Genomic DNA, 25,405 nt, shown 5'->3' on the forward strand with positions numbered 1-25,405 from the left:
TGTCACAACTGTTTTCTGTAATACTTAATATAGGCATAGCTTCACCTGGATGTACCCTAATTCTTAACGATGCCTGTTCCCACCATCCAACAATGGAGAACCCATTTTCAGCTACATATAGCTTGCAGTAAGTTTTCCTTGCTTCAAAATCCAAATGTACCCATGTGTAATTTATAATGTTAATGGGCGTCTTGCCATAACCAGTTTCTCTTATTTTCGCTAACTGCAAGTCCTCCATCCTTCCCTTAAGATCTTTAAGGAATGTTCTCATGTCCACCATCGTATAAGGAGAACCTGTATCCACCATCACTTGCATTGATATACCATTTATGGACATAGGTACCCATGGACCCACAATGCCTTCAGCCGGCGTAAATGCTAAAATGTGTACATCCTCCTCAAAACCATTGGTGACTGCTAGTAAGCTACTTGGACCACCAATCTCTTCCAGCACCATTATGCTTTCCATGTTACTTCTTCCAAAACGTCCACCAGGCCTTTGAACATTACTTATAGGATGCAAGCTGAATCTTCTTCTTCCTCTGCTGTTTCGGCAAACTTTACCAAAATGTCCAACTGGACTACATCTATAGCACTCCGCCATATTAGCAGGACATTCTTTTTCTGTATTCAAATGTCTATACCAACCACATTTGTAGCATCTGCCTTGCATCCCGTTTGTGGTATCTTTATCTTTTCTAGCATTAGTACCAAAGTCACATTTCACCATTTTCTTTACCGTAGTGATTAAAGCCTCCTCATCTTTATTGTGTTCTGTATCTTGTATATCTTGGAAAGACTTTATTTCACTACACTCTGACTTGCTCTGTATTTCTCTCATACACTTCTCACCCAGTTCCATTGACCTGGCTATTTCAATGTACCTCATGGTCTTCAAAAACGATCACAATGTGCAGCTGTTGAGCACTCCAGTTTGCACACACTACCCCGAACATCATGCTAGTAATGCGTGTCTATGGACCTCATAATGAGTTGGGCGGTAACGCCGGCACTATTAGCTCCCCGCTAATAGCCCTACTGCCAAACCCCACGGCGCTAATAGCGCCGGATCACGGGTTTGGCGGAACGGGTATTGCCCATTCCCCACTGAGCCCATTCGGGAATTCCCCATTCCCCATTGGGCTCAATGGGGAATTTTCGTGCTCTTACTGCTGGCGGATTTCCCGCCGGCGGTAATAGCGTGAAATTTCGGCGGATTTCCCCCCAGCTCAGAGCTGGGGGGAAATCTGCCAAACCTGTGATTTGGCGGACCCTTAAATGCGGCGGTAATAGTGCTACCGCCGCATTTAAAGGTTACCGCCAAACTCGTGATGAGGCCCATCAAACTAGACAATGGATCATCTCCCTTCTACCTTCTCCCTTGCGAGAGGCAGCACTGACCAGAAACGCAAGGTGCAATCACAATGATTGCCACACTGCTTTCTGAAGAATGTCTATGGAGATCATTTGAGAATGAAAACTAGAAATGCTACCAATTATGAATTCTATCAAAAGTTCTTTAACAGTTCAAGCTGAGACCCAAAATATGTGCTCCATCTTCTGTAGTAGATGTGACTGCCATTAGATTTAGTAAGTTAATTGCAAACAGCATACCTTTGTGTCCAGAACAGACATAATCCTGTCCTTGGCTTCTTTAACGTGATCCCTCTTCCCAGAGACTTTAATGTGAGGATCTACAGAGATGAAGAAAAATTATTGTCAGCAAACATTACAATGTACAACATTATCTCCACTATTGTATTATAGCAACATGCAAAGAAAAAATGCATTTTATCCTTTAGGCAATGCAAGATACACCAAGAAACTGCAACAATTTTTAATAGCTGAAGTCTGCCTGCAGTCAGGGAACTGAGATTATTGAAGCCAGTGGTGAGGATTCGTCCAGGGGGGGTAAAGTTATAAGGGGGTTCCCAAAACTTATTTTTTGCCCATAGATTGAACGGGGAAAAAACTTTGCTCACGCCTACACCCCAAACCGCTGGACGGATTTTTACCAAATTTGGACAAGGAGCAGCGGCTTGGTCCCAAAAGCCTGCTTTTGCAAATTTGGTGAAAATCCATCCAGTAGCTTTTTAAAAAATGACCAAAATGTAGGTCACAAAAAATTAGTGATATCTGTGTTCGGTCCGCGGACAGACCCCCCTGTTCGCTCCGTGGACAGAACGGGGATTGGGTGAGCGACTTGCGTGATGTCCGCGGACATCTGACGTGCCCTCCCATTGGCTGCGGTGAAGCGTGCAGTGCGTCGTATTTTGAGAGACGCCCGCCATCTTTGTCAGTCATTTGAGGAGCGGGATCTGCAGTCTGCATAGTAAGTTCAGGCCCCGTGTCTTCCTCCCGTTCCCCCACCATGCTCATGCCCGTGTCTTCCTCTCATTCCCCCCACCCCCCGCTCATGCCCCCCTGTCTCCCTTCTGTCCCCCCAACCCCCGCTCATGCCCTGTGTCTCCCTCCTGTCCCCCCAGTCTCCCTCCTGTTCCTCCACCCCCGCTCATGCCATCGCCACACGGGGCCCTGTGGAGGGCTGAGGAGCGGGATCTGCGGCCTGCACACTGTAAGCTCAAGCCCCGTATCTTCCTCCCATTCCCCCACCCCCTGCTCATGCCCCGTATCTCCCTCCTGTACCCCCCACCCCCGCTCATGCCCCGTGTCTGCCCTGTTCCCCCTATCCCCCACTCATGCCCCGTGTCTGCCTCGTGTACCCCCCCAAACCCCCACTCATGCCCCGTGTCTCCCTCATGTTCCCCGCACCCCCCGCTCATGCCCCCGTGTCTCCCCTGTTCCCTCCCACCCCCTCTCATGCCCCATGTCTCTCTCCTGTTTCCCCCCACCCCCCGCTCATGCCCCGTGTCTCCCCTGCTCCCCCAACCCCCTGCTCATGCCCCGTGCCTCCCTTCTGTTCCCCCCACCCCCCGCTCATGTCCCGTGTCTCCCTCCTGTTCCCCTCACTCCCCGCTCATGCCCCGTGTCTCCCTCCTGTTCCCCCCACCCCCCCTCATGCCCCGTGTCTCCCTCCTGTTCCCCCACCCCCGTTCATGCCCCATGTTTCCCTCGTGTTACCCCCCAACCATGCCTGCCCCGTGTCTCCCTCCTGTACCCCCACCCCCCGCTCATGCCCCGTGTCTGTCCTATTCCCCCATTATCCCCCGCTCATGCCCCGTGTCTCCCTTGTGTTACCCCCGCCTCTCACTTGTGTTACCCCACCCACCCCCCGCTTATGTCCCGTGTCTCCCTCCTGTTCCCCCCACCCCCGCTCATGCCCTGTGTCTCCCTCCTGTTCCCCCACTCCCCGCTCATGCCCGTGTCTCCCCTGTTCCCCTCGCTCATGCCCCATGTCTCTCCCCTGTTCCCTCTGCACATGGCCCGTGTCTCTCCCCTGTTCCCCTCACCCCCCGCTCATGTCCCGTGTCTCCCTCCTGTTCCCCCCACCCCCGCTCATGCCCTGTGTCTCTCTCCTGTTCACCCCACTCCCCGCTCATGCCCTGCGTCTCCCCTGTTCCCCTCGCTCATGCCCCATGTCTATCCCCAGTCCCCTCTGCTTATGGCCCGTGTCTCTCCCCTGTTCCCCTCACCCCCGGCTCATGCCCCGTGTCTCCCCTGTTCCCCCACCCCCTGTTCATGCCCCGTGTCTCTCTCCTGTTCACCCCACTCCCCGCTCATGCCCTGTGTCTCCCTCCTTTTCCCCCACCCCCGCTCATGCCCCGTGTCTCCTTCCTTCCCCCCCACGCCCCTCTCATGCCCAGTGTTTCCCCTGTTCTCCCCCACCCCCGTGTCTCCCTCCCGTTCCCCCACACCACCCGCTCATGCCCCATGTCTCCCATGTTCCCCCACCCCCCGCTCATGCCCCGTGTCTCCCATATTTCCCCCCACATCCCCTGCTCATGCCCCGTGTCTCCCTCCTGTTCCCCCCACCCCCGCTCATACCCTGTGTCTCCCATGTTCCCCCATCCCCCGCTCATGCCCCGTGTCTCCCATGTTCCACCCACCCCCCGCTCATGCCCCGTGTCTCCCATGTTCCCCCACCCCCCGCTCATGCCCCGTGTCTCCCATGTTCCCCCACCCCCTGCTCATGCCCCGTGTCTCCCTCCTGTTGCCCCCAACCCCCGCTCATGCCCCGTGTTCCCCCCACCCCCGCGTCTGCCTCCTTTTCCCCCACCCCGCTCATGCCCCATGTCTCCCTCCTGTTCCCCCCACCCCCTGCTCATGCCCGTGTGTCACAACGAACCTCTGCAATGCCTATGGGTACCTCCGTCCCCAAGCACCAGTGAAGGAGAGAATAATATACTCCCTCACCAGTTATTGAGGCCACAGGTGAAAAAGGGTCGGGAACACGGGCACCAGGTGCTGCAAAGGAAAAGCAGGTGAGTGTGAGTATAAGGCAGTAACTTGGGAATGATCAATACTCAAGATAATGGAGTGGGACCTAACTAACAGGGAGGACAACCAGGACGGGAAGACAGCCGGGGAAGTTGGGGTTCAGGACCCCCTCACTTAGGGGCTGGACGTGGTGCTGAGCCGAAGTCCAAACCAAACAACCTTGAGCCAGGGAGTTCCAGAAGCAGTTCCAAGAAATGTCCAAAGCCAAAGGGTCCAAGATCCGAGGAAGGTAATACTTGAAAGTTCCAAAAGCCAAGTCCGAAATCCGTAAGAAGCAGGTCCAATGACCTGCAAGCCAGAGAGTCCCAAAATCCGCTAGACAATAGTTCAGGCAACCAAATCCAAGGAGCAGGCAAAACAGTCCAGAAATATCAGAAGCCAGGGTTCAAAAGCTGGAGGGTCAAGATCCAGGAAAACACAAAGCCACTCGAATTGCTGAGAACAGCTGAGAAGCGCGGAAACTCAGCTTCAGTGTTCTTTTAAACCAGTGTTTGGGTCACGTGATCGCTTCTTCACTGGGTCACGTGAGTGGCGTCGCGTATCACGTGACCCTCGCAACCGGGAAGTGGCAACATGATTGGTTGAGCGGGCCTCTCCTACGGCAACACGTGGGCGTTGCCTACGTGACCAGGACGCCGGGGTGGTGAGGCTCAATCCACCCCAGCGCCACCGCGGCCACAGTCTCCATGCTGTCGTGCGCCGCCTCCCTCTTACGGGGAGCCCGGCACCATGGCCTCTGAAGGGACGCGCCCGGTAAAGGCCACCGCCGCAGGTAAGGTGTCTCTGGGAGGTGGGTGGTGTTGCGCGGTGCTGGGAGGTGGGCGGTGTTGCGCTGCGCTGGGAGGTGGGCGGTGCTGCGCGACTCGTAACAGAACCCCCACCGAAAGGCCCACGCCCACGTGGGCAGGACGGATGCTTCCGATGGAATCGTGACACTAAAAGGGGGGCATGAACATGAGACGCAGGCTCCCATGATCTTTCTTCCGGGCCGAAGCCGGCCCAATCAATCAGGTAGTACAAGACCCCATTACGAAGGCGCGATCCCAATATGTCCCTCACCTCATACTCATCGGAGGACCCTTGCACAAGAGGAGCCGGCGGCAGCAGTGGCCTTGTGAGGGGCCGGCAAGGTTTCAACAGGGAAGTATGAAACATTGGGTGTATGCGCCAAGAGGAAGGTATGGTCAGACGAAAGGCCACTTGGTTAATGACCCTCGAAATTCGGTACGGGCCAACAAAACGGGGGAGGAGCTTACAGCAACCAGGTATCCGTAGGTGGCGGGTGGACAACCATACCTTATCCCCAACCGAGTAGCAAGGGGTCGGAACACGATGTCGAATGGCCGCACGGCACATGGCAGTCTGGGCGTCCTTCAAATGCACCAGGGTCTGAGCATGTACGCTTTTCAGATCCCTAATGCAGTCAGCTGCCGCAGGAGTTAATGTAGCGGAGAAGTCAGGAATGGGAAAAACTCTGGGATGTTGGCCATACATAGAATAAAACGGAGAGAAACCAGTGGCAGAATGAGGTGTGTTGTTATATGCGAATTCTGCAAGGTGCAAAACTTGGAACCAGGTATATTGATGTTGAAGAGAGAGACAGCGAAGATACTGTTCTAGTGTTTGGTTACAGCGTTCGGTCTGGCCGTCAGTCTCGGGGTGGTATGAAGACGAGAAACGAGCATCAATGCCCAAGAGACGAGTGAGGGAACGCCAAAACTTAGAGGTGAACTGGGAGCCCCTATGGGAAATGATTACTGAAGGCAATCCGAAGAGACAGAATATCGACTGAAAAAACAATCTGGCTAATGTTGGTGCTGAAGGAATGCCGGTGCATGGAACGAAGCGTGCCATCTTGGTGAATGCATCCACCACAACCCATATGGTATCATGACCCTGGACCTTCGGCAGATCAGTTATAAAATCCATGGTTACCGTGTGCCAGGGACGGGGAGGAATGGGCAATGGTTGAAGCAGACCCAACGGGCGTCCTCTAGTATTTTTACATTGAGCACAGATTGGGCAATTTAGAATATAGTTAGTTACATCTCGACGCATGGACGGCCACCAACACCATCTCCTTAATAATGCAAGGGTTTTTTGTTGTCCTGGATGCCCGTTGACTGGAGCGTCATGAGACCATTCAAGAGCCTGAATGCGTGTGTCCGTGGTGGGGAGAAACAAGAGGCCTTGCATGAAGGGTAACCCCTCACGATACACTAAATCCCATTCACTCATTTCATCGGAATGCGTAGAAACCCAACTGCGAATAGCACTGACTAGGTCGGTTGAAGGAGTACATAGACAGATAACATGATTTTTTCCTAAGAGGTGTTCGGGGAACACAGGAAGAGACTCTCCACCCTGTAGGCGTGAAAGAGCATCTGCTTTACCATGACCGATGCCAGGACGGTAAGTCATAGGTGGAGAAAAACAGGTGCCAACGGACTTGTCGACTGTTTACGCATTTCAGGTTCGCCAGATCTTGCAGGTTGCGGTGGTCAGAATAAACAACAATTTGATTTTTTGCTCCCAACAAGTGGTGTCTCCAAACCTGAAATGCGTCCTTAACAGCGAGCAACTCTTTTTCGGTTACAGTGTAATGTAGTTCTGTAGCAGTGAACTTGCGGGAGTGATAGGCGACGGGGTGTAGTAACCCCGAGGTAGGACAATGTTGCGACAACACCGCACCTAATGCAAATGACAAGGCGTCTGCTTCCACTATAAAAGGTAACTCCGGGTTTGGGTGTTGCAGAATGGGAGCGGAAGTGAAGGCTGCCTTTAATGTCTCGAAAGCCAGATCCTGTGCTTTCGTCCAAATGTATGGCTCTCCGGGACTGGTCAGGAGAGTAAGTGGTGCAGCTATGGAGGAAAACCGCGCAATAAATCTCCTATAAAAATTTGCGAACCCGAGAAATGATTGCAAAGCCTTAATTGTTGTGGGTACTGGCCAGTTCAAAACAACATCAACCTTGGTCGCATTCATGGACAGACCTTTAGGAGTGATGTGAAACCCCAAGAAATCCACCTCTGTGACATGAAAGAGGCATTTTTCAGGCTTGGCAAATAAGGCGTTGGTCCTAAGCCTATGGAGTACTTCTCTAACGTGAGTTACGTGTAAAGAGAAAGAAGAGGAGTATATCAGAATGTCGTCTAGATGAACTATGATGAATATATCTAGGATATCATGGAAGATGTCATTCATGAATCTCTGAAATGTCGCAGGGGCATTGCAGAGTCCGAAAGGCATGACGGTATATTCAAAGAGTCCGTGTCGGGTATAGAAGGCGGTTTTCCACTCATCCCCTTGTCTTATTCGGATAAGATTGTAGGCCCCCCTGAGATCAAGTTTGGTAAACAGTACAGCATGAGTAAGATTGTCTAGAAGGGGGTTTATTAAGGGAATTTGGTATCGGTTCTTAATGGTGATTTGGTTGAGACGGCGGTAGTCTACACACGGACGTAGGTCCCCTTCCCTCTTGGGGACGAAAAAGATGGGACTGGCAGCAGGGGACTGTGATGGGTTAATGTGGCCTATTCTTAAGGCGGTCTGTAAGTAGTCCTTGAGAGCCTGATCTTCCGTGGGTGACAAGGAATAGATTCGACCACAAGGAATTACGGCATCAGGGACGAGGTCGATGGGGCAGTCATAAGGTCTGTGTGGCGGGAGTTCTTCAGCCTTTCCTTTGTCGAAAACATCCAGGTAATCCCTGTATTCTGCAGGTATGCCAGAAGCGGTGACTCCTATGACATGGTTAGGAGGATCAGACTCCATATCCTGCTCATCCGTGAGCTGCAACTGGGCCAAAGCACCCAACACTTGGGAAGGGGAGGTCACCGATTCAGGGTATACCAAGCAATGATTTTGACAGTAGGGGGATTCAAATAACACTTTACTCTGGGTCCAATCAACGATTGGGTTGTGGGTTCGCAACCACGGAAGACCCAAGATGAGACCGAATTGTGGTGTCATGATAAGATCAAATGACAGGGTTTCTTTGTGTTTTTCGTGGATGACCAGGGTCAATGGAGCTGTCTGTTACTTTATGGGGCCCGAGACGAGCGATGAACCGTCAACAGCTTGCACAGGTTCCGGTCGTCATTTGTTCAAAACGGGTAAGTTAAGCGAGGCGGCGAGGGCTATGTCGATGTAGTTCCCCGTGGCTCCTGAATCGATCGCCAAGTGAACCTGATGTGGAGTGTTGCCGGGGAAAAATAGAAGGGCCTGAATATGCATGGGTCCTGCAAATGTTGCAGGTGAGGAGGAAGAAAAGGGAGGACCCGTCCGAACCCCCTCACTTAGGGACGGGCTTTCCGAAAAACCTCTGCCTTAGGTTTAGGACGTCGAGGACATTCCCGGACATAATGGCCGTTCAACCCGCAGTAAAAACATGCGTTGGAGGTTCTACGGCGTTCCCTTTCGGTAGCCGTGATGGGACTACGAACCCCACCGATTTGCATAGGCTCAGTAGGGGAATCGCTGGTACTGGAATTCGAAAAGGGAACGGTTCTTTTAGCTTCAACTCTTCTCTCAGCCCTTCGGGCATCGACCTGAAGTGCCAGATCCACGAGTTCGGGATATTGAGCTGGCAGCAAAGGGACTACTGCCAGTGCATCTTTCATCGCCTCATTTAGACCGCGATAAAACACCACAGCCTTTTTATTCTCCGGCCATGCTGTCTCTACTGACAATTGATTAAAGCGAGTAATGTAATCCACTAGTGGACTCTTACCCTGAACCAATTCTAACAATTCTAGATCCCGGGTCTGTGCTTTGTGTCTAGTATCAAACACTCTTGTCATTTCCGTGATTAACAAATCGAAATCATATAGTACGGGACGGTTTGTTTCTAACAGTGGGTTGGCCCAGGCGGCTGCTATGCCTCCCAGGTGTGAGAGTGTGAATGCCGCCTTCGTTGTGGAATCGGGAAAGGCTAGGGGGCGGCATAAGAAATGAAGTTTGCATTGATTAATAAACGTACGGAATTTGCTGGGGTCTCCATGAAACTTTTCAGGAGGGGCCTAGGGAAACAGTGTGGGAACATAGACCGGGGCAGGAGTCGGAGCAGGGGCTGGTGGGCTCATCTGGGGAGTGCTATCCCCTAATTCCGGATCAGGAGGGAGTGCATGACGTTCGCTTTGTATGGTGTCAAGTCGCTGATGAATAGCGGCCGTGGCGGCAGACATGTCAGCTCTGAGAACCGTAATGGCCTGTACTAGAGCAGCCACGTGGTCCCCGGCGGCGGCATCCATAGGCAAGGCAGAGATGGCTTCTCAGTCTGTCACAACGAACCTCTGCGATGCCAATGGGTACCTCCGTCCCCAAGCACCAGTGAAGGAGAGAATAATATACTCCCTCACCAGTTATTGAGGCCACAGGTGAAAAAGGGTCGGGAACACGGGCACCAGGTGCTGCAAAGGAAAAGCAGGTGAGTGCGAGTACAAGGCAGTAACTTGGGAATGATCAATACTCAAGATAATGGAGTGGGACCTAACTAACAGGGAGGACAACCAGGACGGGAAGACAGCCGGGGAAGTTGGGGTTCAGGACCCCCTCACTTAGGGGCTGGACGTGGTGCTGAGCCGAAGTCCAAACCAAACAACCTTGAGCCAGGGAGTTCCAGAAGCAGTTCCAAGAAATGTCCAAAGCCAAAGGTTCCAAGATCCGAGGAAGGTAATACTTGAAAGTTCCAAAAGCCAAGTCCGAAATCCGTAAGAAGCAGGTCCAATGATGCAAGCCAGAGAGTCCCAAAATCCGCTAGACAATAGTTCAGGCAACCAAATCCAAGGAGCAGGCAAAACAGTCCAGAAATATCAGAAGCCAGGGTTCAAAAGCCGGAGGGTCAAGATCCAGGAAAACACAACGCCACTCGAATTGCTGAGAACAGCTGAGAAGCGCGGAAACTCAGCTTCAGTGTTCTTTTAAACCGGTGTGTGGGTCACGTGATCGGTTCTTCACTGGGTCACTTGAGTGGCGTCGCGTATCACGTGACCCTCGCAACCGGGAAGTGGCAACATGATTGGTTGAGCGGGCCGCTCCTACGGCAACACATGGGCGTTGCCTACATGACCAGGACGCCGGGGTGGTGAGGCTCAATCCACCCCAGCGCCACCGCGGCCACAGTCTCCATGCTGTCGTGCGCCGCCTCCCTCTTACGGGGAGCCCGGCACCATGGCCTCTGAAGGGGCGTGCCCGGTAAAGGCCACCGCCGCAGGTAAGGTGTCTCTGGGAGGTGGGCAGTGTTGCGCGGCGCTGGGAGGTGGGCGGTGTTGCGCGGCGCTGAGAGGTGGGTGGTGTTGCGCTGCGTGGGAGGTGGGCGGTGCTGCGCGACTCATAACACCGTGTCTCCCCTGTTGCACCCCACCCCCTGCACATGCCCCGTGTCTCCCTCCTGTTTCCCCCACCCACCGCTCATGCCCCATGTGTCCCCTGTTCCCCCCACCCCCCGCTCATGCCCCATGTCTCCCCTCACCCCTGCTCATGTCCCGTGTCTCCCCTGTTCCCCCCACCCCCCGCTCATGCCCCATGTCTCCCCTCACCCCTGCTCATGCCCCGTGTCTCCCCTGTTCCCCCCACCCATGCCCCGTGTATCCCTCCTTTTCCCCCACCCCCGCTCATGCCTCGTGTCTCCTCTGTTCCCCCCCACCCACTGCTCATGCCCCGTGTCTCCCTCCTGTTCCCCCACCCCCTGCTCATGCTCCCTGTATCCCGTTCCCCCCATCCCCTGCTCATGCCCGTGTCTCCCCTGTTCCCCCCCACCCCCGCTCATGCCCCATGTCTCCCCTTACCCCCCGCTCATGCCCCATGTCTCCCCTCACCCCCGTACATGCCCCGTGTCTCCCCTTTCCCCCCCGCTCATACCCCGTGTCTCCCCTGTTCCCCCCACCTCCTCTCATGCCCCATGTCTCCCCTCACCCCCGCTCATGCCCTGTGTCTCCCCTTTTCCCCCACCCATGCCCCGTGTATCCCTCCTTTTCCCCCCACCCCCTGCTCATGCCCCGTGTCTCTCCTGTTCCCCCATCCCCTGCTCACGCCCCGTGTCGCCCCTGTTCCCTCCCACCTCCCGCTCATGCCCCGTGTCTCCCTTGTGTTACCCCCACCCCCTGCTCATGTCCCGTGTCTCCCTCCTGTTCCCCCACCCCCGCTTATGCCCCGTGTCTCTCCTGTTCCGACACCTCCCGCTCATGCCCCGTGTCTCCCCTGCTCCCCCCACCCCCTGCTCATGCCCCGTGTCTCCCCTGTTCCCCCACCCCCTGCCCTGTGTCTTCCTCTTGTCCCCCCACCTATGATGCCCCTTGTTGACCAATTGTTCCCCAAACCGCCAGCTGATGCCCTGTTGTGTTCTCTTTATACACTCCGCCTTCCCTTTACATGGTGGCCATCTTGGTAAAAGATGTTCCTTCCTACACCGGGATGCCGCAGTGGTCTTCATCTATTGAAAAAAAAGGACGTTATGGTTAAGTTGCACTAATAAAAACCTATGAAATTCAATGAAAAAACTTTGTTAAAGGGACGTTATGGTTCCCAGTAAAACCGAAAAACCCTTGAAATTCGCCAGTTATGGTAAGCTAAGCAACCATAACTCGTGCCACCACCGTGCACTGCTAAGACTAACACCCAGGACATCAAAGATACCTTACTACATATATGGTACTTCTCCCGTAACTCTCCTGATTCCACTGTTCCTGTCTCTCACTATACTACAGACGTCTTCCTCCTGCGTCCCCTGATGCCTCTCACGCCTCAGTTTTGCCTGAATCCTTTGATGTTAGTACTCTCTCCTCTACACTACTATGACTCTGTCGACTTTCTACTCCGACAGCTTCCTTTCTCTCACAAACAAACACTTAACAGTCACTCCTTTCACAATAATAATAATTTAGTATTCATATTGTGCTACGAACCCTCAGGTATCTGAGTGCTGCTTATTATTACCCACAGTGTGTGGTGTGTGGGGCTCATTTATTGACCTCGGAAGGATGAAAGGCTGAGTTTGGCCCTGCCGGGATTCAAACCTGTGTCAGCAGGCACTGCACAGATGTGAAAGCGAGCGCTCTACTCGCTGTGCTATCACACCTGACCACACTTCTTACTTTTTCACACAAACACTCACAATGCAGTACTACCTGCACTCCCTAACCAATTTCTCAACTGTTCCATAAATCTCCTCCGTTGTCCGCACCACTGTCCTTCCTCCCGCTTGCCTCTTGGTCTGCCATCTCCACTTCCTCTGACCACACCCAAACAACCCTCACCCTTTTCCTTCATGGGGATTTCTTATCCCTTTTCTAGTCCTCTGATTGTCAGTGTGTCCCTATCCAATTAAGTCCTGTCTCCCACACCCAGGAGGTATTACAAAGCAGGTTTCGTATGGCGGGTTAAAGCACAAGCCTTTTCTCTATGTGGGACTGCCATTCGGCAACAAAGCCATCTTCACTATAGGGAAACCCATTAGATGTCCTTGTTACAACAGGCCATTCGTGTATGGTCAGGACCTAACCTGGACTATACATCTCTGAAAGTGTGGACACCAACGATCAATCGAAAAAAGAGATGCACCGTTTGCAACTCTGAAGTTCCAAGTGCCAGAAGCCTTTTATATGTTAACAAAGCACTTTGCGCAAAGAAAGCTAAAATGCAGCTAACCTAACAGTATATATATATATATATATATATATATATATATATATATATGAATTTCTAATCCAAGTATCAGGAATGAAACCAGTGTTATGCTGTGAATGTAGCCACATCCATTTACCGCCTCCTATTCAAATCTCTCCTTATATCTCGCTCCCCTTCCCGCCTCCTTTTCATGGCCGGGTACACAACTCTAATCTGCAGGAAGTCAACCAATGGCTGTGAAAGAAGCAGTAACCCACAGTTATCGGTTGGTTTAAGTACATTTACAATATATCAGGCAAACCAAGATGGCTTCCTCTACAAAGTTATTACCGATTAAATCTCAGGAAAAAAAATCAGCAGCTGCACTGTGCCATTCTTGATAACACCTGCTTTAATAGCATTATACCAGGTTGGAGTCTGAAGCCTTACCAGAAGTGCGACCATTTATCACAAGGGTGGATAGGTTGGTCCTGACCCTTTCTTCCTGCAACAGGAAAAGCCATCATGGCTAAAATCTGAGTTTGGAGCAGTGTGAAAAAGCAAAAATGCAGATGTGACATGTCTTTACAGTGCAATGTTTTGCATCAATGTGCTAACCTCATGCAAACCATTGACACAAAGGGAGTAAGTGCTTTGCAATACACTAGTATAAATCCATAGGAATATCTCTATGGAACGATCCCTTTAAAAGTGTATGAACATGAACAACTGTGCACCAAATGCCCACACAATGGCAGAGTACAGTGGGCTTCTCCTGGGACCAACAACAGTGGATAAGTAATATGGCAGAAGAGGAAAAAAGCCGGCCGGAGGATTGGGGCACAGGGCTCGGGAAAGGGAGGCAAATGGTGAAGCGCAAGGCTTGAAGGATGTGCTGGCGGGGCATAGAGGAGTGTGGGGGCAGGTCACGAATGATGGGGGTGAAGGAGGGGACTCAGCTTCCAAGCAATTAGACAAGCAATGAGAAAAACTGAGCTGTTCAAAGGGGGGGGGGGCAGCGTTATGAGGAAAGGAGGAAACACTGATGTAAAGACTGCTGCTGTATAGGCGGCTGGCAGTTACACCTGGATCCCTAGAAGGAATTTCTGACGTCTGACATATTTTGCTGTTTTATGGCCCTCTAACATTTGCACCTATTTTGCGATTTGATCAAAAAGGTTTGAGGTTGATCTAAGACTTGGCCTGGCAAAGGAGCGCAGGCTGCAATCCCCCACAGGACCCCAAAATATGATCCAATGTCCTGCGGAGGCCTAGCAGTCGTAAGAAACAACAGACAGGCTTTCCAAATAAATACATTTTTCCCCATTTCTAGTGCTGATGGATACACCCACATTAGAAATGTCCCATGCAACTATTTTACTCATCCTTAAACACTTCAGACAGCTGAACTTAAGATGTACTTAATTGGGCAGTAGTTGAAGAGCATTCACCCCTCTTATTGCACATTTCCCATGCTCAAAAGTGTTATCTATTTAGAGCACTTCAGTTACTAACTTCTTGTGCCTACACAAAATGTTAATCACAGCATGCCCTTAGCATCAAAAGGGGTCCGAATTAGAAGGTGGAGAACTTTGTGAACATTTTTCAAAAGATGCCATTCATTAACTCAAAAGGGTGGCTCAAAGCCTCACTATCCCTACCCTGATGAATATTTGCCTGCCTAAAATAAACTGAAGGAAACTTACTGAAGGTTTCTGTTCCTCACATTTGTGCATACAACTCAACAAGGTAATAAATGGCAGATCAGAAATAATAGTTATGTTCACAACCTGGTAACTGTCTCTCCTTATAATCTGGGTGAATCCCACTTCCGCAGATTCAAGCATAATTCTTTTCTCAACAGTTCCAAAGATAAGGAAATCCTGTCTTGCAACAAAGTTCCAATGCACCTCTTTTTGTTCCAACTTGAACTCCACCAACATTTCAAAAACGTTCAACACATTTTCCTCTTTCCACTTGTGACAAAGTATTCAAAGAAACTTCTCATAAACCACAAATACTTCCATAGTTCATAAGGAGCAACCAAGATAACTTTGTCTCGATAATTCTGCAACAGTTCACAAAACATTTGTTTCATCAATTGTAATTTGTCGGGATTATTCTGCAACAGTTCACACAAAAAACATTTAAGACTTTTAACAACACCACAGTACTTCAATGATTTCCACCTGGTACACTCACCTGCCAGGCCTACTGCTACAAGATCCTCTGCCCTGGTGTTCTTTCCTCCCAGGACAGAAATGAACCTACTCACTAAAAGTACTTCTGTAGTAAAGGTTTGCTTCCAATAAATTAGCAATGTATTTTGCTTCACAACATCAATTGAACCCATGTCTCTTGGAGTTTTTGTAGCTAATATAAGGTCTGTAGTTGATGAAGCATTTGAAGTACTTGCTCCTCTTAAATCATCTATAAAAAAAAGGAGCTAACTCGTCCTATATCCCTTTTACACCCGAGATAATTGAAGCTTGCGCACAAAAACATCAACTGGAACGGCTATAGCGAAAACATCAGTCCGAGGCAAGTCTTATTTCCTATAGGCTCACTGTCAGACATTATAAAGCCCTTATTCATCATAACAAAGAACTACATCTAAATTCTCGGATTTCTAAAGCTAAATCTAGCTCAATGGAGCTTTTTACTATCCTTCAGGAATTGAAGGGAGGCACTACAGATAGAATTGGCACTATTTCTTCTGGGAAGATGAGAAACACATTGGGGCTGTTTGTCACACACAATGCAGGTTATGCTCCACTCCTCCTGAATATCATCTGTCAAAATGACAGCCTTCCTGCCACTCGTGTCCCCACTTCCACATTAACCAAATACTAACAATGGTTTTCACTCACTCTTACACTTCTTTGGCTTTGGCATTGTGGGTTTAAGTGAGTTCCTCTTATGGCCTCCTTTATATATGACATGGACAATATATTTTACAAACACTTGGATTCTTAATTGCCCTCTCTTGGCTTTGGCAACGTTGGTTCTTTTTAACTTGCCTTGGTATTATTCTTGTTTGGCTTTGGCAATAGTTGTTTGTGTTCGTTTCTCATACTATGGCCCTCTCTTGTTGCTGGAACTTATTCTGACCCACATAAATATTTGTCAAGTTCTTGTTCTGACACCTTCTCCTCTTTAAATTAGCTTGGTTTTCAACTGGATTATTAGTCAGCTTTACATCAGTTCAGTATTCAAAATAAGGTTCTGCCACTTCACTCTATCTTAGTTCCACAACTAGGGTACCTTGGCTTGGCCAGCGGGTGATCACAGAGCCCTCTAGGGTCACAACACAGTAGTGAACTCACCCGGTCTGTGGTGCGCATCCGCTCGCTCTGCTGCCTCCGGATCTTCTGCTTCAGCTGCTCTGCGTGTCCCAGCAGCTTGCTTCTTTCGGTCTTATTTGACCCGCTCCAGTCAGAAAAAGACCATTTCCGCTCCACAGGCTCTCTGGTGCTTGCCTGCCACCAGAGACCGCTTTACTTTGGGGGAAGCTTTCACAGTTTACGCTTCATGCCGCACAACCTCTGCAATCCTGGTTTTCAGGTGAAAGCTTCCAAATCCTACACTTCCCGCTGCACGACCTCTGCAATCAAGGCCTCCAAAGTAAGAGACACTCTCAGGAATGGCAACTGCTCGACACATGACAGTGGTCCCGGTATCTCTGCTCTACTCCAGCTCCTGCTTCTGCTTCAACATGGAGGTACCACAACTACTCCACCTCCAGCCACTACTCTCCTCTTTGGCATGCATCCAAGGGGGCCTTACCCAGTCTACCTCAGGTGTGGGTCATTAACAACATTAGGCTGCAACTTTCAGCAGCCCTCATATATGTCCCAGTACTTTGGGCATTGTGGGACTTTAAATCCACAATGTTAAAGTTAACTTTTCTAATGGAAATATTACCAAATTAATTTCTCTCCTTAATTATGTTCCCTATAGGAGTATTATTGGGATCCTATACGCCTTGGAGATTTTTCCTAAGAGGGCAATCAATTGGTTACCACAATTGGAGGGAAAAATGTTGAGGTCCCTGCTGGGTCTACCAGGCTCAGTACAAGTTCAGGTGATGAGATTGGAATTAGGTCTCCAATCGCTCATAAAAAATCTGACTATCACTGTTTTTAAGTTATGGGTCAGCATAACATTTGGCAGGGGGAGGCATGCATCTTTATTACACTCCAGTGTGGCCCATGCTGAATGATATTCCTGCAGTGTCTGGTTTAAAAAAACTGGAGAGAATGGTACTTGCACATTGCCAAGCCATAGCTTTGACATGTTCTTATGAACATGAGGTCCCTGTCTTCTTGGGAAAAATTGATGCCGGTAGTAGGAACTAGGATAGGGTCTTGACACTTGCTTGAAGGAAGGTGTAAACATGTGCAGTTCACTCAGCAGCGGAGGGTTTCCCTAGGCAATACTTAAGTGGCATTTAAACTATGTGGTTGCCAGATTGAAACGGTAAAACACATATGAACGTCTTGCTTCAACTTGAGTGATTATTACGATAAAGCCTATGCTAAATTCAGACTCTATTGGAGTGAACAAGTCTAGAGTCTGGCGTCTGCTATTTACAGCCGAGTCACGTGGTACCATCCGCTGCTTATTATCTCTGGCTTAAGGTCAATCCCATATTGGAGGCTGAGCATATAGAAGGGTTCTAATAATGTTCAACCTGTGTTGATGAAATATGTATGAGTGACCTGGAATTATTTTAACATCTTCCTTTCAAAATCATATGTAAGGAGTTTCTTAAAGTAATTCTATATATTTTTATGTGTTATTGATTATATTGCTAATTGATTTTAACAATTGTGCTTCTTTGTGGATTTTAATTGTGCTGTAACTTACCTTTCAAGACTGGTAAAAAGATTTTTATTTTCAAATGTATGCAATTAATATATTTTTTTTTAAGTATTAAGGAATAAATGAAGAGTTTGGATTTACCGGGGAATTATGATTTTTAGAATTCAGATTGTTAACATTAAAAGACTCATCTTTAATATTCCACTGGGGGTTATAGGAATTTCACCTCTGTGGATGTCAGTAATTTTAAAAGGGGATTTCTTACTCCTGATACATACATAACTGGTTGGGTTTGTATTAACCCACATAAAGACAGATTGCTTTGGGAAGAGAAAGCTCTCTCTGACAGCAAGCCATTATATATTCTGTTAGTACTGATATTTCCTTCTTCGAGGAAGACAAATACTGCGTCTCATCCAACAGAGTAAGCCTGTTCCCCTAGGGCCCTTCTCCTCCCAGGTGATTCTCCCGCTAATACCATCCTCGGGGACAGGATCAGGAAGTGGCTGCCTTCCCCTGGCCACCTGGGAGGAGACTTTAGCTAGGGTCACTGTGAGGACTCTGCAGGATCCATCACAGTTTGTTTGTTGATAGTGTGCCCTACAAATACAGATACATAACACAACATAACCGCTCCCCAAGAGCCATACTGTTGGTTGTCCAATTAGGTAATAAAGAAACACAAAGTAAAGGCATGAATTGTCAAAAGGCAAAACTATAGATCCACAGATCAGCAGGATTTGTCAGATCATTGCCGTTAAGAAATGGAGTGTGATCTGTAATTATGTGTGAGTGGGGCAAAATCAGTAGGATGACAAGTTAATTTTCCTAGATACCATTTTGGAGACCGGTAGCAACAGATGCATGAACACGGAGCATTAGACCAACACATTTATTGTTTGGAATGCAGTCAAACCTCTGAATAGTGCACCTCCCACACACTCAACTACACATTGAGGCCAATCGCACTTTACCATCAGGGAATTCAGGAAATGGTAGGTAGGGGGAATGGCCAGAATGACAGTAAGCCATATTACATTAAGGCTACTCTGCATTCTAAAGCAGAAACAGTAAATATAAAGAGCCTAATCAATAATGCAGGAGACCACTGCAGTTTCTGCTCTAGTTGAAATTCTGTTCGCAATGTGATCCATGTCCAGACCTGCTAATTTGTGCATACTGGATAAAGAGGTTAGCATATGGAGTATCTCATGTTGAAATTAATTGCTGAACGAATGCAACATTTCATGAATTTTCAAGTGAATTACATGTGCCGGTCAGACACAGCATGAAGTTCCCAAGACAGTCTTTTACGCAGTCCCAATTATTAGCAATAATGTAGTTGAATAGAGTGATACCATCCTTCTTTTCTTCTGTTCACTTCTAGAATATTAAAGCAAACTACTAACAATGTTAAATGTGAATAGCCATTTTGGCATATTAAAACTGTAGGTATTGGCAAACCAGGAGACAGGTACATACGAAGCGCTGAAAAATCCATTCTTTCTAAAGGGTTAACAACTGTGTGGAAAATCTATGGCTTCTAAGGGCAGTCACCTAAAAACAACCTAAAACAACAAAAAGCCATTGATAAAATGGTACACGTAAAGCACTTTAACTACACTTTTATTAGGAAGGATGCCTCTCTTCCATCCTATGTGCTTTGAAGGATTCACTTATCCTGGCCAGGCAAATAAGGACAGCACAATTGTGTCGTGATAGTGTTACAAAACTCAGTATCACAATAAATTCACTATGTTACCAGCACACGGATAGTTAAAAGGCTACCTGTCAAAAACAAATCATGGTGTTTCTTAATGGTGCAACCAAAGAAAAGGAAATATGTTTGCACAAATGGTTACAAATAATTTTTTCAGACCCTAGAATGTTGAAACAGTCAAACAATTATAAAGTTTAAACATTGGCAAAGTGCCACGTTTTAGGACCATGAGCAGACTAATTTTGTCATGATAGAGGCATTTGAAAACGGATTGCTTCTTCTCATCAGAGCAGTGTAGCTTTGTGGATTAGTTCAGCTTTCATAATAATGAAACAAGCACAACAATTAGAATTTGGAAACAGCCAATAGACAGATCTGCTCGTTATTGGGTTACAAATTAAATTAGCCCATTGCTTTGTCTTACCCAGAGACTCCTGCTTTGTGAATCAGCAAGGCTTCACAGCTCTTCTCCATCTGGATTCTCATGAATGTAGTTTCTGAATGCCCCCATGCACTTCATTGCGCTATGTCCCCCTTTTGTTCTGTGCAGCTAATTAAATGAGTAAAGGCCAAACCGTAAGGGCAATCTGAACCACCCTCGTTTCCCTGCTAGCGAATCCAGACATCGCAGCCAGTTTTGCCTCATCCTTGCCAGCATTTGTTAACGTGCTTTGCTTTTATCTTAATGATTAGCTGCCGTCAACAAGTAACTGTTTCTTAACTCGGTTTCAATTTTGTCTAACAATGGTTATGGAAAAATGTTTATATAGATAATGTCAACAAGCCTGGTAATGCCTCAAAGGAGTAGTGCCTTCCCACTGCAGGCTTTTGATTTTGGATTTATTTATAAAGTGCTTCAGGCAGGCGTAGCTGCATTTAGGTGCAGATCTTCATTTATTGAGTTGCTAGTTTAATAGGAGCATCCAAAAGGCTATGTCACTAAAACAGATGAGTGTTGAGAGCTTTCTGGAATAGAATACGTTTTTTTTCCTATTTCAAGGGTCATTGAATTCCAAAGACGTGGGCCATATACTGAAAATTGTCTATCGACTAAGAACAAACTGAGATTGTGGGCCCACAAGTAATTTCTTGTCCTCAGATCTAAGTGATCTGGTGGGGCGGTAGTTAGACATCGTATCAACCAAATAGGAAGATGCCAATCCATTTAAACACTTATAGACCAAGCATAGGATCTTAACATTGATCCTTTGACCCACTGCTAAACATTGTAAGGTGCAATTAAGGTTAGAGCCAGGAGTACATTTGGATGTTCTGAAGTTTTTTGCAACCTGTAGTCGCTGCCGCTGGTACTTCGGGAAACGTGCAGAAGAGACTTGGCATAGTCCAACCTTGAGCTTACCAATGATCCTACCACTACTGGGATATCTGGTGGGTCAGAAAGGGAAGGACTGGTTTCAATAGTCGAAGAGTGCATTCAATTGAACCAACTAGAGTACCAACCTAGTAGTCAAAGCCATAGTTGGGCTGCAAGTAGCAACCTATGTTTTTTTACTTATGTATAGGAGCTGCCAAACCCCCCTTTCAACAGAATGTACTTAAAATGCTAGGCAGATCAAATAGTTCACTCTCCTGTCCATCATTGTAGAAATCGGGATTAGATTGACTTTTTTTAAAGTAAAAAGTGCACAAATCACTGCACGCACTTGGTTTGAGGTGAAATAAGAAGTTAAGGGTGCTTTAATATACACACACTCCATAAGTGCATAAGGATGTATTTTTAATAATGGATACAAAGTGAGAAATGCTTAAATAAATGATGAATATAGCTCCCTGAAGAAAGGCACAGTCTCAGACAAAAATGTATTTTAAAAGGAATATTCAAATGTAAAATGGTTTACAGTCCTAAGCCAGTCATGGAGAACTATAACCCATGCCAAGAGTTTTCAGACAAGAAAGAAGGACTGACGCAATCGGTGACTGTTTTTGGCAGCATATCCCAAAGAGATAATGAGGTTTGTTAGGTTAAAAATTGAATTGGCATAGAAATCAGACAAAATAAGATTAGGTCAGGCAATTAATAGAAGCTTAGATACATTTATCTATGTTCTTATGGAAGAGCGTACAAAGTGTGTCATACAAACTAATTTGAGAGACGAACTATTATTTTTGCACCATACAATAAGAAAATATATATGTTCCAATAGTGTTAAGCATCAAACAGACTTTGGCATAACCTCAGCAAACAGATAAGGACCAGACACTGACGCTGTTCTTGGCAGGAGGCACTGTCATAGTCTTGTCAATCCAAGTCTAAAATAGGCATATTAATTTTGTGTGTCCGAGAACATTGTGGATGCCAGGTATGCTACTGTGGAATTGTTGTGCAAGTATGAAACATTATCCAATTGAAATGAGGGAAAGTGGCCTATCAAAAGCATACCCTGTACAAGATGCTAATTAGCATACAAGTGTTGCATAATCTTATAACATCTAAAAATATGGGTTGGAGGCAAAACTGCATTTGAGTGTGTCCTGTCATTAAAGGAATACAGACATGTTTTAAAGCTCTCAGGTGTCTGACCGAAAGATGAGAATCCATGGATGCCTTATGGGATGGGAAGAAGGACTCCTGATGCACTTTAGAAGCAAAGCGGGTTGGTAAACCAAACAAATTAGGAGAGGGAACAATACTGGAAAAGTTATTAGACAATCATTTGGAGGCCAAAAATATTATTTCTATTTTGTGGGGTTCAATAGAAATTGATTGAGTGTCAGCTATCTTGCAATCTCATCCGTGCATTGTGTAATAGCTGAAGGGGGACACAGGAGGATCATTAGCTCTCAGATATAGCTACATGTCATCTGTATAGGAATAGTATGACTACTCAAATGTTGATAGCATGCTCATCAGGGGCTGCATATAAATATTAAACAAAATAGGAGACAAGAAGTATCGATGCGGAACTCCAAAATGCACTGGGGCATCCTTCGACACATGGCTACTCAGTTTATGACATTGCCAACGTTCCATAAAAAAATTTAAAAAAAGCCACTGCATGTAACATAATGTTGAAGGCCACCGTATCAAATGCCACAGAAAGGTCAATTGCTCCTTCATACATATGTTGTTAAATGTCATCCCATATGGTAACCAGTGCTGTCTCGGTTCCGTACAAATTACAGAATCCAGATTGTTAAGTATCCAGAATTTGATATTTCTCTATATGGGTTTGCAGTTGACGTATCACTACCTTCTCCAATAACTTAGCTGGTTATGGCAAACCTGCCTTGAGAATTTCTGGATCTAACGCAGATTTCTTTAGCAGTGGTGTCAGTGTGGTTATTTTTAGTGTAGATGTGGTATATCCATTATCCAGTGAAAAGTTGATGAACATGGTCATGAAATCTCTCAAGTGTAATGCATTGTTCCTTGCTACATACGCAGAGACGCCATCAAATGATTGCACAGTAGGTTTGAGTTTCTTGAGTAGTTTGTATATTATATCTAAGGGCACCTCAGAAAATCCAAAGGATTTAACCACAGAGGCATTCTCAATGAGTAATGGGGTAAGTGTGAATGCCGTTTGATTTATCTTTTGTTGAATGGTTTCTATCTTCCAAAGAAATCATTAAGATTGTCAGCCATTATCTTATATGGAGCAGGACTGACAATAGTACTTAGAGGATTGAGAAATGTCTTTACTGTTGCAAACAGTTCTGTTGGGCCGTTCAGTGATAATTCAATCTTTTGTTAAATAGCCAAAGATTTAGCTATGCAAATGGCCTTTTTATATTTTTAAGCTATACCTGCTGTTTTTTCTGTAGGATCTCCATGTTTCCTCCTCTTTTTTCTTTTAGTCTACAGGATATTTGTAGATCCTTAAGATCAGACGTGAACCAGATGTTTTTTTTCTTTGATTGTTTAAATTTTAGTGTAGCAAATTGATCAGCTCATCTTGGTAAACTGGCCTTCGTGATTATATTTATTTTTATTTATTTTATTGTTCATTTGCAATGCGCCTAGACACGTGTTTCAAGGGGCAACAATGCAATGTGGTGGTGGCAGGGAACAATCCTACTTGGTCTTGTACATTTGGATCATGCAAGTGAAGACATTTATAATGCGCTTAATACCCAAGGTTGATTTTAAGCAATGATCCGGAATACAAACCAGTGTTGCTCAGCGTGGTCTTGCTTCCATGACCCGCAAGGTGCCACTGAGCTATCCTCCCTTCACTGACTCCGTTCCTCAAAGGACATTGGTTTTGTAAAGATGTTGGCCTAACACACAGATAAGGGCTAGAGATGCCTTCTTTATTGCAATTGCAGCCATGCAGTATCCATGTCATAAAGCTTACACATGAGTAGACACTTTTTTCTTCCATATTGTCAGAATTGCAAAATGACTGAAAATTCTGGTCAAAATGGATTCATGCATGATGGAAATTAGTCAACAAACTTTTCATATTACAATGTCCTAACAATGTACATTGTCAAAGAATGTTAGCTCGGGTTTAAATACATTATTCTTGAGTCCTCATTGTGTTTAACAAATCTAGTTTTTTTTATATGTTTTTGTGCATTCTCTGTTTTAACATTACAATGTGAAAAGCATATATGTGATCATTGTGCAAATGTAGCACATTCATATTTGCTTTAAACACAGAGCTATGTTTTCACAGTATAAAGACTGGAGGGGGTGAATATACTCCTGCTCTCCATTTGGCAGAGTGGAAAAACAGGGCACCCCAGCAAAGATTCTCTATTCGGTAGCTATGGGTGAGCAATCAAGGATTAAGCGCTCAGGAGGTGATGCAGGCTGGTTCTTACAGTGTACAGTGTAGTCCTCAAGCACCCACAAAGGAATGGCCACACCCTATGTTGGTGAAGACACAGTATTTATATAATTAAGGTTCAAGGTTATGTACACAATCACAATAACACTTTGTACTCTGGCAATACTATAATGGTAAATATATACAGGTCTACGTGGTACCACTCTTAACTATCGATTCCTTTGAATTGCATCAACTGCTAACAGTTCATAATGCCATACAAATCAGATTATAAGATGAATCAACGATAGACCACAGAAAGAACGCAAGTTAAATCAAGCAATGGCAGAACACTGATCCCGATACCTAGAGACAGATCTGTGCGAGGATCCCCCCACCTGGGCAACCTGTAAATAAAGCGTATTTTATAAGCCCTGTCCAATTATGCTCAATATTGTCTTGAGTCCTTCTAAAAGGTTCCACGACCCCAAAGTACCCGGTTTCGTAGAGTTCTTCAATGAGTCGTCGACGGGCCCTTCTTGAGTGCACTCCCTTTCAGGCAGGAGCCACGGGTCGTCGAGAGTCGGTGAAGAAAAGGGTGAGCACTGTCGTTGTGGCAGCAGCTTCGGTTCTTGCGGTGCTCGATGATCGGTCAAAAATGTCCTGCAAACTGAGGCGTGCGGTGTACCTCGACGAGTGTTCATTGCTGCAAAGAGTCGATGAAGAATTTTGGCCCAGCAAGGGCGTTGGGTCGTCGGTGTCTCTGTGGTCTTTGGGTGGCGGGAAACCCTCCGATGGATTTTCCTCGGTTGTCAGCGGGCCTTGACTTTCTCCGGCAGGACGAAAGCTGTCGACGGTGATGAGCAAGGGAGTCCTTGGATCAAATGTCTTAGCTAAAGGAGTACTACGGCTCCGGTTGGTGACAGCGGTCGATGGTGATGGACTTCAATGTCCGGGCACTTCGCTTTGTGATTTCGCGGCGGTCCCCATCCCCGGTCAGCAGCCTTTGGAGGGTCTGAGGTCAAGGGAGCTTTGGCAAAGATCAGCTGGTGCATGATGGTTCCTCGTAGCTTGGGAAGAGGTTTCTTAGCCAGGTCCTCTCTTGGATCAGTTCCTTGCCAT

The 25,405-nt window shown here is 47.1% G+C and overlaps 1 protein-coding gene across 2 annotated transcripts in view; it reads right to left on the bottom strand.

Moving 5' to 3' along the window:
• BICC1 (BicC family RNA binding protein 1) overlaps window positions 1-25,405 on the bottom strand; it is a 1,115,336-nt gene that overhangs the window by 266,793 nt on the left and 823,138 nt on the right. For both annotated transcript variants that reach the window (XM_069611226.1, XM_069611225.1), the window contains exon 4: window positions 1,615-1,694. In XM_069611226.1, coding sequence (XP_069467327.1) covers window positions 1,615-1,694 — 80 coding nt within the window. The remainder of the gene's footprint in view (window positions 1-1,614; window positions 1,695-25,405) is intronic.

This window comes from Ambystoma mexicanum, chromosome 8, assembly GCF_040938575.1.
Source record: "Ambystoma mexicanum isolate Mex_15411 chromosome 8, UKY_AmexF1_1, whole genome shotgun sequence".
Lineage (NCBI taxonomy): Eukaryota > Metazoa > Chordata > Amphibia > Caudata > Ambystomatidae > Ambystoma > Ambystoma mexicanum.